Source organism: Salvia splendens, chromosome 9, assembly GCF_004379255.2.
Source record: "Salvia splendens isolate huo1 chromosome 9, SspV2, whole genome shotgun sequence".
Lineage (NCBI taxonomy): Eukaryota > Viridiplantae > Streptophyta > Magnoliopsida > Lamiales > Lamiaceae > Salvia > Salvia splendens.
This window is the reverse complement of record NC_056040.1, coordinates 35,719,513-35,733,225: the sequence shown is the minus strand read 5'-3', so window position 1 is coordinate 35,733,225 and position 13,713 is coordinate 35,719,513. Positions and strand designations below refer to the sequence as shown.

Sequence of the window (13,713 nt, the reverse complement as noted above, 5' to 3'; positions counted from 1 at the left end):
AATGTACAGCTCATCGGAGCTCAAGCAGATCGCTTGCAATGATGAATTCCGAACTTATATCGACGCAATCGGCTTTGATTGGTTGCTCAAGCACAGCACCGCCGAAGTTCCAATCGACCTGGCAAGGGAATTCTTCTCCACCTTCCGATTTAAGTCCACCACCGATCTGAATGCTGACTCCATCAAATTCCGGCTCTTCAATGAAGAGCATGTGATGAGCATCCGTGAATGGACTCTACGGATGGGACTGCTTACGCGCACAGAGGATGATGAGGGTTTGTGGAGCGAGAGAATGATTGGTCCGCCGAAGCTGACGCCGGGATTCAAGACGCAGAACGCATGGGAGTTTGTGGCTCACCCTAGGGTAGGTCAGTTCAAAAACAGCTGGTCGAAGGCACACCATATTGAGAACAGGGTCCTGCGATTCGCCCAGACCTTCATTAGCTACAACCTGATGGGCACAACCAACAACGCTCTGACGACCCCCGACTTGTACTTCACTTGGTGCATGGCCAAGGGAGTACGTGTTCACTTGGGCTATTGGTTAGCCCAAGCCTGCCATCAAGTGACAGCCAACCCTTCCTGACATCTTTACACATGCCACCTTCTAGGGGCTTACCTGCAACGCAACGTTATTATGAAAATCCACAAGTCCTGCAGAGAAGTGAAGATGTGTCTACCCCCGGAGGTGTTCAGCGTGGACTACTTTTTAAATAAGGGGCTGCTCATTACACAGGGAAGGGACGTGTGCTTTTATGAGGTCGGTCAGTCGGAGGCACAGACGAAGCAGGAGTCTGAGATGGTGGAGGCGAAGGATACTGCTGACATGGAAGCCGGAGCCAGGATAGAAGTAGAAGAAGTAAGGAAAGAGGTTGGATGGATGAGGTCAGAGATGAAAATGGTTTTGGAGGGGATTGTGGCCCTACGGGGTAAAGGAAGGGACAGTGCTGAGGATGCAGAAGTCAGAAAGTTAGTTGAGGAAGTGAGAAACGAAGTAGAGAATGTGAGGAAGGAGGTAATCGGTGTACGAAAAGAAGTGACGGAGATACGGAGGGAAATGGGGAGAAGTAGAGAGGAGGTCGTAGCCCTGAAGGGGTGTATCACCGACCTAGTGGCAGAATCGTCAAGGCGATCCGACAAGATGGCGGAGGCCGTCGCACTGATGATGAAGATGACGAAGTGGCTTCAAGCGAAGTTCCCCGAGACACCGAAGGGACTTCCTGAACCTAGCGGCGGTTCCAAGACGCCGGGTCAAGGGAGTCTAGCTGTGCAGAAGCCGCCACAAGCCCAAAGGCCTCAGACCACCCCGTCTTCCTCCATGCCCGTGCTTTTGAAGAAAACCGTACCCCGACCCACAGAAGATCAGAAGGAGACGCCGGAGTCACCGGGAAGAAAGAAAGTTAAAGTGACCCAACAGACAGTGCCACCCAAGTCTGGCTCCCGCGGGGGCCAGTACCCGAATTGAATTTCCCCCAGAACCAAGTAACTTTTACTTTTCTGTCTTTTACTTTTCGTTTTTCTTTCGCTTGTGTTTTTATGTGCCAGCATGCATCGTTTTGTATATATGTGTTATACCTTCCTACACTTAGCCCAATTTTTGGTCTAAGTGTGAGAAGGGGTTGTTTTGTTTTGGTTTTGTATGTTGCGCTTTCTCCCACTTAGCCCGATGTTCGGTCTAAGTGTGAGAAGTTTGTTTTGTTTTTGTGCTTTGTTTGCGTTTATGTCTGTTGTCTGCTGTTCTTACTTCCTTTTCCCCCCTTCACTGGGATAGCTTGGGGACAAGCTTGAGTGAAGTGGGAGGGGGGGGAGTAAGTATGGTGTTTGTGTTCTTTCTGTTTTAAGAGTCTTTAGGATGTGTGTTTCGCATGAGCTAGTGAGATAATAAGGCAGGTTTCCCTTAGTGAGAGCGATTGAAGAGAGAATGCATGTCAACTTTGACACCTTTTTCCTTAATAAACCAAAGGCGGTCTGAATGAAGTTGGGACGATGGAAAAAGCCTTAGATAACCCAGCTGTGCAGCCCTACTATAAGAGCGAGTTATAAGCCTAAACACTTTTTTGTGCTAACATGTAAATTGGGCTGCCACTTGATGCTTAGGGAGTAGAGTATGAAGGAGAAAAAAATGGGTTTCGGAGGTATAAGCTGGACGAAGTCCAGGGAAGGAGTAAAAAAAAAAAAAAAAAATTGGAGGTATAAGCTGGACGAAGTCCAGGGAAGGAGTAAAAAAAAAAAAAAAAATTGGAGGTATAAGCTGGACGAAGTCCAGGGGAAAAGGGGATATAATACAGGAAAAAATAAAAAAAAAATAAATATAATATCAGTATCCTCAAGGGCAGGAAGCAATTTCAACCTGACCTAGGAAAATCAATGGGAAAAAAAGAGAAGAAGGGTAAAGCTCTCATAACCCAACGCATCAGTGGCATAACTTTAACTGGGGAGCGTTTTGATCCTAACATACCTGGTGAGGAATGAGTGATCGAGCGAACCTAACAGCTAGGGTGTTAATAGGCTATCTTGACGAACTGACGGACCGTTTAGGTAGAAGAGGGAAGGGGGAAGATTTGAAGACTGTAGACGATCGGATTGAACTTAAGCTTGTGGGGACGGTTGCCTAAAAGTCGAACCTAGTTCATGCTTGTTTGTGTTTTGATTCTTTGTGTTGTTTTTTTAAGCTTAAGTCTTTTTTTTTTTATTTTGCCAGTTGTCTAGGTCCAGGAGTCTGTTTTTGTTTTTGTTTGTAGAGTCGTTCTTGGGGACCGTGCATTGAAATTCGCCTTATTTCTTTCTCTTGTCTTTCATACTTGAGGACAAGCATGGTTTAAGTGTGAGCAGTTTGATAAGGCTAATTTCATGCATCGGTCTAGGGGTTTTATTTCGTGAAATTACTGGGTCTAACGCATGTTTTAAGCCAGGTGTGTGAAGGTTTTCGCTAGATCCAGGAAAAGAAGAGGACGCTTGCATAGTCCTAGGAAACTGGCGAAAGAGCGGACATTATGAAAGAAATTGCTTGACGGAGGAAGCCTCGGAGTTGAAGGGTAGAATAGGGATTCCTACGAAGACTCTAGAAGGCTATGTCCGCATCTATAAAAGGAAGAAGCATGCAAGCTGGAGGGATCTTCTCGGTGGAGGCCTCACGAACAGCCTGTTGCTCAGTTTACTTTTCACATACTTGGTTCTAATTCGCGGAGGATCTCGGGTTCGCGCTGGGGTTCACCTTTAGCTTTCCGATAGTGTTTGTGGGTTGTAACACCGTCCTTCTTTGGGGCGAAGAAACAATTTATTTCTGTTTTTTGTTTCTGCTGAATTCGCCGAGCTTCGCTGTTCGAAGCTCGGTCCTCTTTTGTTTCTGGATATTTCTCTACTTTTATGCAAGTTTCGTTTTCGCTTACGTAGATCGTGATGATTTTTGTTGATTGATTGTGTTTACTTGAATTCTGGAGTTGGATTGTTGGAGTTGGTTGTTTTCGTGGTTATTTTCTGGATTATTGCAGGTTAATGGTGAGATCTGGAAGAATGGAGTTTGTTTGTGGATGAATCGGGGTTTTGATTTGCTGATGTTGTGGAGTTGTTTGTGATTGTTGGAATTTGGAGTTGATCGGAGCAGATCTGTGAGAATCGGAGTTATGGAGTTGATTTTGTTTGTTGTTGAGTTCGGATGGCTTGGATCCGGAGTGGATTAAGCGTCTGAAGTGATTCTGAGCAGGAGTGTTTTAATTTTATGCCTAGCTTACGTGTTTTCATTTCATTTCGCCTAGTTTATGTAGATCTGATGTATTTCCGATTCATAGCAAGTTTCCGGCGTCCAAATCTTTATATTCTGTTTGAATCTAGGAGTGTGCTCTGTTTTCTTCATCTGCGAGTTTAGTTTAGTTGCGAAGGTGCATGTCGTAGTTAGTTGGAGAATGGGTTGGTTATCTGCAGCTTTTTACCGTACTTGCTATTTCTGGAAATATGGTCCCCACTGTTAGTTGCTTACTGTTTAGCTAGATTAGGTAGTCGTTTACTTAGTCTAGGGAGCAATTGTGTCTGTCGGTATTGATGTCTGATTCCAGTAAGTTTTCTGTGTCCTAGGCCTAGCGTTTACATTTCTTGCCTAGATCTAGTGGTAGTTTAAATCTCAACCCCTTGTGTGGCAGCAGCCGTTTATTTCCATAGTCTCTTAGCACTACTTTGCGAATCCATCTCTGTGGGATCGACCCCACTTCCCTATACTAATTCATAGTATTTGGGTTGAGGGATTTATTTTTGAAGGGGAGTCGAGTGTGTCCAACGACAAAAACACTGTCGTTCTCTAGAGTTCCTGGACCCAGTAATCCAGCGGATTTAAGGGGCGTTGTGTCTGGACCGAGCTTTGCATTAATTCTCAAATGTGCACACTCGCTTACTCCTGAGTCTAGTCATTCGACATTAGAGTCGAGCGAGACCCCCACTTCACGGAGCCTTCGCCGGAAAAGCTGGCACCGCCGAAGTCTTCATGGGAAAAGCTGGCTCCGCCGGCGAGTGTGTGGAAGGCGGCAAGGGATCCATTCAACCGTGGGGGGACCGGGACCGTGGAGGGTACATCGGCCTCAAACTGAAAGCCCAAGCCAATCCCCTTGGACGCCGGCAAGACCAAGCCTTTGGGGACAACCGGCTTTTATGAAGGTACGCCATCATTCTCCTTTTCCGATTTAGAAACAGATTATCTCTCAGAGAAACTAGGGCTAGCCATTGTCGGGATGTTTTCCCATTCGCTCCCGTCCACAACCCAAATTCAAAAAACCCTAAGTGGCATGGGGCTAGTTGGTGCATTCACATGGAAATACTTGAATGCAAAGCATATTTTACTCCAATTTCAAGAGGTGGCCTATTATGCAAAGGTACGAAATGGCCCTAATGGGAGTCCGAATTGGTATGTTGATATCCATCCGATGAGGGTGTTCAAGTGGGCGCCGGATTTTGACACATTCTTTGAGTCACCAATTGTTTCCGTTTGGTGTAACTTCATGGGAATCCCGACTCATCCATATGAGGAATTGGCCCTCATGGCAATGGTAAGCTCCTTGGCAAGCCACTACAAGCCGACCATGCCACAATTCATCAAAGTCGGCTCTCCTTGCCCTGGATATGTGTAGAGATTGACATCTCTATTCCCCCACCGGAAGAGATCATCCTCACTATCCGAGGTAAAGATTCAAGGTACAAAGTGGCATGGGACCGTATCCCCTTGTTTTGTGCCAATTGTAAACATGTTGGGCATGTGAAAGAGGATTGTCATGCATTGGGAAGAAAGGCTCGGGGTGGAGACAAGGCTCACCGATCACCAACCAAGGAGAACTACTCGAGCCATGCCTCCAAGATCAACTGCAGCGAGTGGATCCCAAAGGCAGATACTTGGGCCGGCACTTCATCGACCATTGGACATTCGAAGAAGGCGAAAGATTGTAACAACCAAGCGAAGAACATTGAGGGTACATCCGGTGCAGAACCGTTGAAATCAAGAGTGGCTAGTAGGAGTCAACCAAGTGTGGACGAGGATGGTTTCCAATGAGTGTAGCATGTGGGGCACCCAACCGGGAGATAGAGGGCTTCATCGAGGACCTTGACCCAGGAGGGTGTGTCTCTTGCGGAGGTATCCTTATTGCGGGCCTTAATTAGGAGATGGAATAAGGTTTTGGGGATGCGAAGGCTGCATCAAAATTGTAATTGGGTGTTTAAGAGTATATAGATGACCACTCTAGTTGCTAGGGAGGCCCTCGTTGTACTCTAATTTTTTTTTTATTTTAAACACCACGAGGGTGGAGGGTTAAGGCAGACCCACACCTGTGCATTGCCAAGACCATTGCAACAAACAAACAAAACACCGAGCCGCCCAAAAGTGACGACTCGCAAAGACCTATTAGAGTACAACGAGGGCCTCCCTATCAGCTAGAGTGGTCATCTAAATACTCTTAACAAACCTTTTACAATTACAATGATGCGATCTTTGCAAAACCAAAACCTAAGACCATTTCCTAATTGAGACCCGCAATAGGGATACCTCCGCATGGGACGGTTCCTCCCGGGTCAAGGTCCTCGATGAAACCCTCCATCTCCCGGCTGGGGATCCCACAAGAGACATTCATTGAGCCAATACCCGGCTCATTCGCATCCGAATTACCACTCCCAAACGTCACCGTAGCAACGTTCTCCTTCAAACGCCAATCATCAATGTGGTGGCCTTTGGTAATCAAATCTCCCTCGTGCACCTTTTTTTTTTTAATCAAACACACCCCAAAGGGCGGAGGGTTGAGGCGGACCCACACCTGTGCATTACCAAAACCATTGGTTACAAACAAACATACACCGAGTCGCCCAAAAGTGACGACTCGCCAAGGCATGACAAATTAGAGTACAACGAGGGCCTCCTTAACAACTAGAGGTGGTCATCTATATACTCTCAAAATCCAATTACCATTTGATACAACCTTTGTATCCCCAACACTTCTATTCATCACCTAGCTAAGGCCCGCGATAGGGATACCTCCGCTAGGTACATGCCCTCCTGGATCAAGGTCCTCGATGTGGCCCACTATCTCCCGGTTGGGGCGCCCACATGCGACACTCATGGAGCTAAAGCCCGCGTCATTCGCACCCGATGGGACACTCCCAAATGTCACCATAGCAACATTCTCTTTCAAATCCCATTCATCCAAGTGTGGAGCCTTGGTGTGCATATCGCCCTCATGCACTTTTCCTTTCCTCCTCCTCGACACCAATTGGAAGCCATCCTCATCCACATTTTGGTTACTCCTACTAGCCACTCTTGACTTCGACGATCCCGCACCCAATGTACCCTCGCTGTACTCCGCGTGATTGTTACAATCTTTGGACTTCTCCAACTGTCCAATGGACGATGGAGTGCCATTCGCCTTTGGGCGCCACTCACGGTGGATGATCTTGGCGGCCTGGCTTGAAAGGTTCTCCTTGTATGATGCTCGGCGACCCTTGTCTCTACCCCGAGACTTCCTTCCCGCTGCATGGCAATCCTTTTTCTCATGCCCAACATGTTTACAATTATCACAAAACAATGGAATACGGTCCCATGCCACTTTGTACCTCGAGTCTTTGCCTCGGATATTAAGGATGATCTCTTCCATCGGGGGGAGTAGAGATGTCAATCTCTACGCAAATTCTTGCGAAGGAGAGTCGCCTTTGATGAATTGTGGCATGATCGGCTTGTAGTGGCTTGCCAAGGAGCTTACCGATTGCCAAGAGGGCCGATTCCTCATAGAGATGAGTCGGTATACCTAATATGTTACACCACACGGCAACAATTGGCGACTCAAAGAACGTGTCAAAATTCGGCGCCCACTTGAACACCCTCATCGGATGGCAATCAACATACCAATTCGGACTCCCATTAGGGCCATTTAGCACCTTAGCATAATCGGCCACCTCTTGAAATTGGAGTAAAATATGCTTAGCATTCAAGTATTTCCATGTGAATGCTCCAACTAGCCCCATGCCACTAAGACTTTTTTGAATTTGGGTTGTGGACGGGAGTGAATGGGAGAACTTCCCGACAATAGCTAGCCCTAGCTTCTCCGAGAGAAAATCCGTTTCAAAATCGAAAAAGGAGAGCGATGGCGTACCTTCAAAAGAGCACCTTGCCTTTCCTCTTCCTCGACACCACTTGGAACCCATCCTTGTCTATGCTTGGTTTGTTTCTATTTGCCGCTCTTGGGGCCGATGAAACAACATCCATTGTACCTTCCTTGCGCTTCTCTTGGTTGGCACATTCTTTATCCTTATTTCTATGCTCATAACTCGTGGAAGTGCCGGCCCAAGTATCCACCTTTGGATGCCATTCTCGGCGAATGATCTTGGAGACATTGCTCGAGTAGTGCGTCTTTGTTGGCGTTCGGTGGTTCTTACTACCATCACGTTCCTTCCTTCCCAAAGCATGACACTTATCAATGGTGTGCCCAACATGCTTACAATTGGCACAAAACAAAGGTATCCCATGCCACTTTGTGCCTTGATTCTTTACCTAAGATATTGAGAATAATCTCTTCCGTAGGGGGCGTAGAGAAGTCAATCTCAACGCATATCCTAGCAAAGGAGAGTCGGGATTGGTTAATTGTGGCATGATCGGCTTGTAATGGCTTGCCTAGGAGCTTGCCGATCGCCATGAGGGCCGATTCCTCAAAGAGATGCGCCGGGATTCCCATGATGTTACACCAAACGGCAACAATCGGTGACTCAAAAAAAGTATCAAAGTCCGGCGCCCACTTGAACACCCTCATCGGATGTATATCAATAAGCCAATTCGGATTCCCATTGGGGCCATTTAGCACCATAGTATAATCAGCCACATCTTGGAATTGTATTAAAATGTGCTTAGCATTCAAGTGTTTCCATGTGAAAGCACCAACTAGCCCCATACCCCCAAAGCTTTTTTGAATTTGAAACGTAGATGGGAGCGAGTGGGAGAACTTCCCGACTAAGGCTAATCCTAGTTTCTCCGATAGATATTTCGTTTCTAAATCGGTAAATGAAAGAGATGGGGTACCTTCATCACAGCCGGCCGTTTCCATAGGCTTGGCCTTGCCGGCATCAAGTGTGATTGGCTTGGCCTTTTGGCTATTGTACAAGGTTGAAGCTCCCTCCACATTCCCCATCCCTCCATGGGAGAATAATTGTTTTGCTTTTTTCCAATCAACCGCCGGCCGGACCAGGTTTTCCGGCGAGGATTCCGGCGGTGGTGCGTCGGAGCCGTGGTCAACCTTGCCTCCATCTTTGCCAAGATGAGGATGCATAGTACTCTCTTTTTTCTTTTCCCCAATTCAACCTAATTTTTCCATCTCACACTCCACAAACCCTCACTCGAGCTCACCTCGATCGCCGATCATCCTGCAGCCGATCCTACCTCATCTTATTCCTCCGATTTCCGCTGCACCTCACAGCTAGCTGGTTCGATCTCGGAGTTGATGACGAAGAAGTCACCGATTTCGCGACGGAGTTGATGGACGGCCACAGATATGCCTCAACTGCGTAGCGGAGCACGCAGAGGCCGCCGACCCGCTGTCGCAGCTCCTGCTCCCGAACGGAACAAGGGGAAAGCTGCTCGAGCTGACAAGGGAACCGTACCAGCTGCTGGGAAACGAGCTGCAGGGAATAGAGTCGACGCCGCCGCCGCAGGTGGTGCTGATAAGGAGAAGGAGGTTTTGGTAGGGGATTGTGGTGGTGGTGGAGAGGCACACGTTGATGCTGCTGAGAAGGAAACGACGTCGTTGAAGGTTGGGGAGGATAATAATAACAAATTAGAGGAGGTTGGAGAAGACGTGGAAGAGAAGAAGATGGATGAGTGTGATAGTGGTGATAACGGAAGTAAGGGGTTGGGTGCTGAGGATGAAGGAAGCACTGCTCCTATTCCCGAAAGGGTCCAGGTTGGTGGTTCTCCAGCTTATCGAATTGATAAGAAACTAGGGAAAGGTGGATTCGGCCAAGTTTATGTAGGCCGGCGAATCAACCCCCCAAACCCAAATGAAAGAAATGGACCAGGAGCGGTAGAAGTTGCTTTGAAATTTGAGCACCGTAGTAGTAAAGGTTGTAATTATGGACCACCTTATGAATGGCAAGTTTACAGTGCTCTTGGTGGTAGTCACGGCATACCACGTGTGCATTACAAAGGACGTCAGAGTGATTACTATATTATGGTAATGGATATGCTAGGTCCTAGTTTATGGGATGTCTGAAATGGTGGCATGTATTGCCATTGAAGCAATATCCATTTTGGAAAAGTTACATTCTAGAGGATATGTGCATGGGGATGTAAAGCCAGAAAACTTTTTGCTTGGTACACCTGGAACTGCTGATGAGAAAAAACTTTTTTTGGTTGATCTTGGATTGGCTGTTCGGTGGCGTGATAATTCAACTGGTCTTCATGTTGATTATGATCAACGACTTGATGTATTCAGAGGAACTGTGCGGTATGCTAGTGTGCATTCTCATCTGGGAAGGACCGGTAGACGTAGGGATGACCTGGAATCCCTTGCTTATACCCTCATTTTTCTTCTTCGAGGTCGCCTTCCTTGGCAAGGTTACCAGGGCGAGAATAAAGGCTTTCTGGTCTGCAAAAAGAAGATGGGAACTTCTCCAGAAGCCCTTTGTTGTTTCTGTCCTGCACCTTTTAAACAGTTTGTTGAGTTTGTTGTTAACTTGAAGTTTGATGAAGAGCCTAATTATGCAAAATATATATCCCTTTTTGATGGGATTATTGGTCCGAATCCGGACATCAGGCCAATCAACACTGAAGGTGCTCGAAAGCTTGTATATCAAGTCGGACAGAAGAGAGGAAGGCTTATGATGGACGACGATGATGATGAGCAGCCAAAGAAGAAAGTCCGCATGGGAATGCCTGCTATACAGTGGATTAGTGTGTACAATGCTCGAAGACCGATGAAGCAAAGATATCATTACAATGTTGCAGATTTAAGATTGGACCAGCATATTGAGAAAGGAAATGAAGATGGACTTTATATTAGCAGTGTGGCCTCTTGTTCAAATCTATGGGCCTTGATTATGGATACAGGGACCGGTTTCAGTGATCAAGTCTATGAACTTTCACCTCATTTCCTTCATAAGGAGTAGATCATGGAACAATGGGAGAAAAATTACTACATAAGTGCCATAGCAGGGGCTAATAATGGGAGCTCATTAATAGTCATGTCTAAGGGTACCCCGTATCTGCAGCAGTCATATAAAGTTAGTGAGTCATTTCCATTCAAGTGGATCAACAAGAAATGGAGAGAAGGTTTTTACGTTACTGCCATGGCTACACCTGGAACTAGATGGGCAATTGTTATGTCCCGTGGGGCAGGTTTTTCTGATCAGGTTGTCGAGTTGGACTTTCTATATCCAAGTGAAGGTATTCATAGGACGTGGGATTCTGGCTATCGCATCACATCAACTGCAGCAACATGGGATCAAACTGCCCTTGTTCTTAGCAATCCACGACGGAAACCTTCAGATGAAACACAAGAAACACTTCGGACTTCTGCTTTCCCAAGCACACATGTTAAGGAGAAATGTTTTCGTTGTCAAGGTGTTGGACACATTGTTGGTAAGATGCAAAGTGACAAGCAACAACAGCGGAGCCCTTAGAGAGAGACGCTCTCCCTTCTCTCAAAAATAACTCCCTATTGCATCGCCGGAAAACACCCACCCATCCCTCACGTCGCCACCCGCCCCTCCACCCTCACCACCCTGTCGGCCACCACCCAATCCCACTCCGCCTGTCACCCCCGGCCAATCCCCGACGAAAGCCACTTCAACGTCGGACTTGGCTCGCGGCTCCCGTCAACCTCTACTCCACGTCTTGGCTATACCTTGCCGAAGCCCGCCCGGCTGGCCGAAACAATGGGGCAACCGCCGGACCCCGACGAAAAGAGAGACACTCCGGCCCTAAATCCGGATCATTTGCCTGACATTGTTCCTGGGGATGAGGAAGCTCGGGTCCTCTCCGATCAGCAAATGGTCTTCCGAGCTGGTGAGGCCGCTTCCCTTCAACGTCCGACCAAATCCATGAAACTAAAAATGGCTAAAGCAAAGCTCAAAGCCCGGAAAAGTACGCCGGCGCCTCCTACCAAAGGCAATGGTCGTAAGAGATTTGTCCCGTCTCCGATGCCCGAGGACAAGCAACTAAGGAAGAAGATAGACTTCGGTGAGGAGGAAGGACCTTCGGCCGGTAGTTCCAAATGCAAAGGATCCCTGTTCCCGGCGACTCCGTCCCTCGACTTGGGGGTCTCTTTCAGGTTGGAGGACCCCGACTTGCCTCATAAGAAGGAAGAGGAAGTGGAGCATTGGAATGAATGTGAAGAAGAGTTCGATGCCCCCAACGGTAGAACCGTGCCGGAAGGAGGCGGCTCGCCGGAAACTGCTACTCCCGCCGTCGAGCTTATGACCGTTTCCGGTGAAGTCCCCTCCCTCCACAATCCCCAGCCAAGACTTGCTAGGTCACGTGAAGCACAAGCTGCCCCATGTGCTGTCCTTGCCCCATTGGAAAGTGGAAAAGCAAACCTACCTAATCTGGAGGCTGGGACAAAAGTTGACTTTGAAAGCACTAATCCACCTTTCCTACCTAAGCCATCAGGTACAAAAGCAAACTTGCCTAAAATGATAGCAAGTACAAAAGCCCCCCTTGAAAGTGCCCCCCCCCCCCTTTCCCCTCTAACATGGCACGAGTTGCATCGTTTGGATCCCCACCAAGGAACCCAAAACTAGATGAGATCCTTCATCTTGCAGCGTTGGACTCGGTGGAAACGCTCGATGCAGCGGCGGCGCAGCCTCTCCGTGCCGGAAACCTACCGACGGCCAGTCACAAACCACCGGAGTTCCCCCAAAACTCTTCGGGATGCATGCAAAGTGTCACACACACACCTTGGAATGGGAGTGGGGCATCTCTTGAGGACTTCCCCCCTCTCGAACGAGGACGAACTAGCAAGATCCGAGCTACGTTTGAGGCCAGCCCGGAACATTATTGTGTGGAGCTCGGCCAGCCGCGACCTAAGGCGAACCCTAACGCCAACCGAGAAAAGCTTATTATCGAGACAACGAACAAGGCCACGCCTAGTGCCGAGATGGGCGTATTGACAAGAGAAACACCAACACCCAACGATACGCCAATGGATGATGCCGAGAAGATCCACACCGAGAATGAAGAGGCCGAGAAGGTCCACACCGAGAAAGGAAAAGCCGAACTGCCGAGAATGGAAAAGCCGAGAAGGGTACACAACGACAACGATGGTGCCGAGAGGATCCACACCGAGAATGGAAAAGCCGAACACAACAACCCGAAGAGAAAAGGAAATACACCTAAGCCCTCGGCGAATGCCGCAACACAAGGGCCAAATGAAGTTACTCAACATGGGGGGGTAGAAGCTACCCCGGGGACCTCGGCGTGGCCGAAATCGATGGCGGACTTGCTTAAGGGTACTCCGTCGGGCTCGGCGAGTAACACGCTACATGGCGGGGGTGAAGGCACCTCAAGCCACCCCGGCCGGCCGAAAACGATGGCGGACATGCTTAAAGGCTCGACTGACCCTAACGGCCCTCAAGCCTTTGAGCCGGATAAGCTTCAGAACATTGGATTTGCTTCAGTGTCCGACGGCATCCCGGCCATCTACTTCTCCGGAGCGGAAACTCAAAAGCTTGCTGAGAGCATGGGACACGCCATTGTGGGTAAGTTCTCTCACTCTATCCCTACCGGACTGCAAATCCAAAAGACTCTCGATAATATTAAACTCCGGTGTGGATTCAGTTGGAAGTACATTAATGCTAAACATATTCTCATTCAATGCGAGGACTTGGCGGACTATGCCCGAATCCTTGGAGGCCCAAGGGGTACGCCCGTATGGCTCATTGACCGTCACCCGATGAGGGTCTTCAAATGGTCCCCGGACTTTGATGCATACTGCGAGTCCCCCATTGCGGCAATTTGGTGCAACCTAATTGGCCTCCCCATTCATCTTTTCGACCAATCCGCCTTATTCGCCATCGGCAAGCTTCTCGGCACTCCAATACAGATTGATCGAGCCACGGCAAACAAGACTCGGCTTTCATTTGCCCGAATTTGCGTCGAGATAGACATCACAAAACCGCCTACCGAAGAGATAATCCTTGACCTTGGTGGGCGAGAAACAGTGCAGCGGGTCCGATGGGACAAGATACCATCATATTGTCAAGAATGTA

General features: G+C 48.2%; 1 protein-coding gene and 1 pseudogene across 1 annotated transcript; both read left to right on the top strand.

Moving 5' to 3' along the window:
* The first annotated feature begins 8,817 nt into the window (after positions 1 to 8,817).
* Positions 8,818 to 11,048, top strand: LOC121746469 (annotated as a pseudogene).
* LOC121749496 (casein kinase 1-like protein HD16) lies at positions 10,618 to 11,127 on the top strand. The gene has a single exon (XM_042144063.1). It carries the CDS (start codon positions 10,618 to 10,620, stop codon positions 11,125 to 11,127), a length of 510 nt encoding a protein of 169 aa, XP_041999997.1.
* The last annotated feature ends 2,586 nt before the right edge of the window (positions 11,128 to 13,713 follow it).

Coding starts and splice junctions, on each gene's coding strand:
- LOC121749496 (XM_042144063.1), top strand. CDS start 10,618: ATGGAACAATGGGAGAAAAATTACTACATAAGTGCCATAGCAGGGGCT.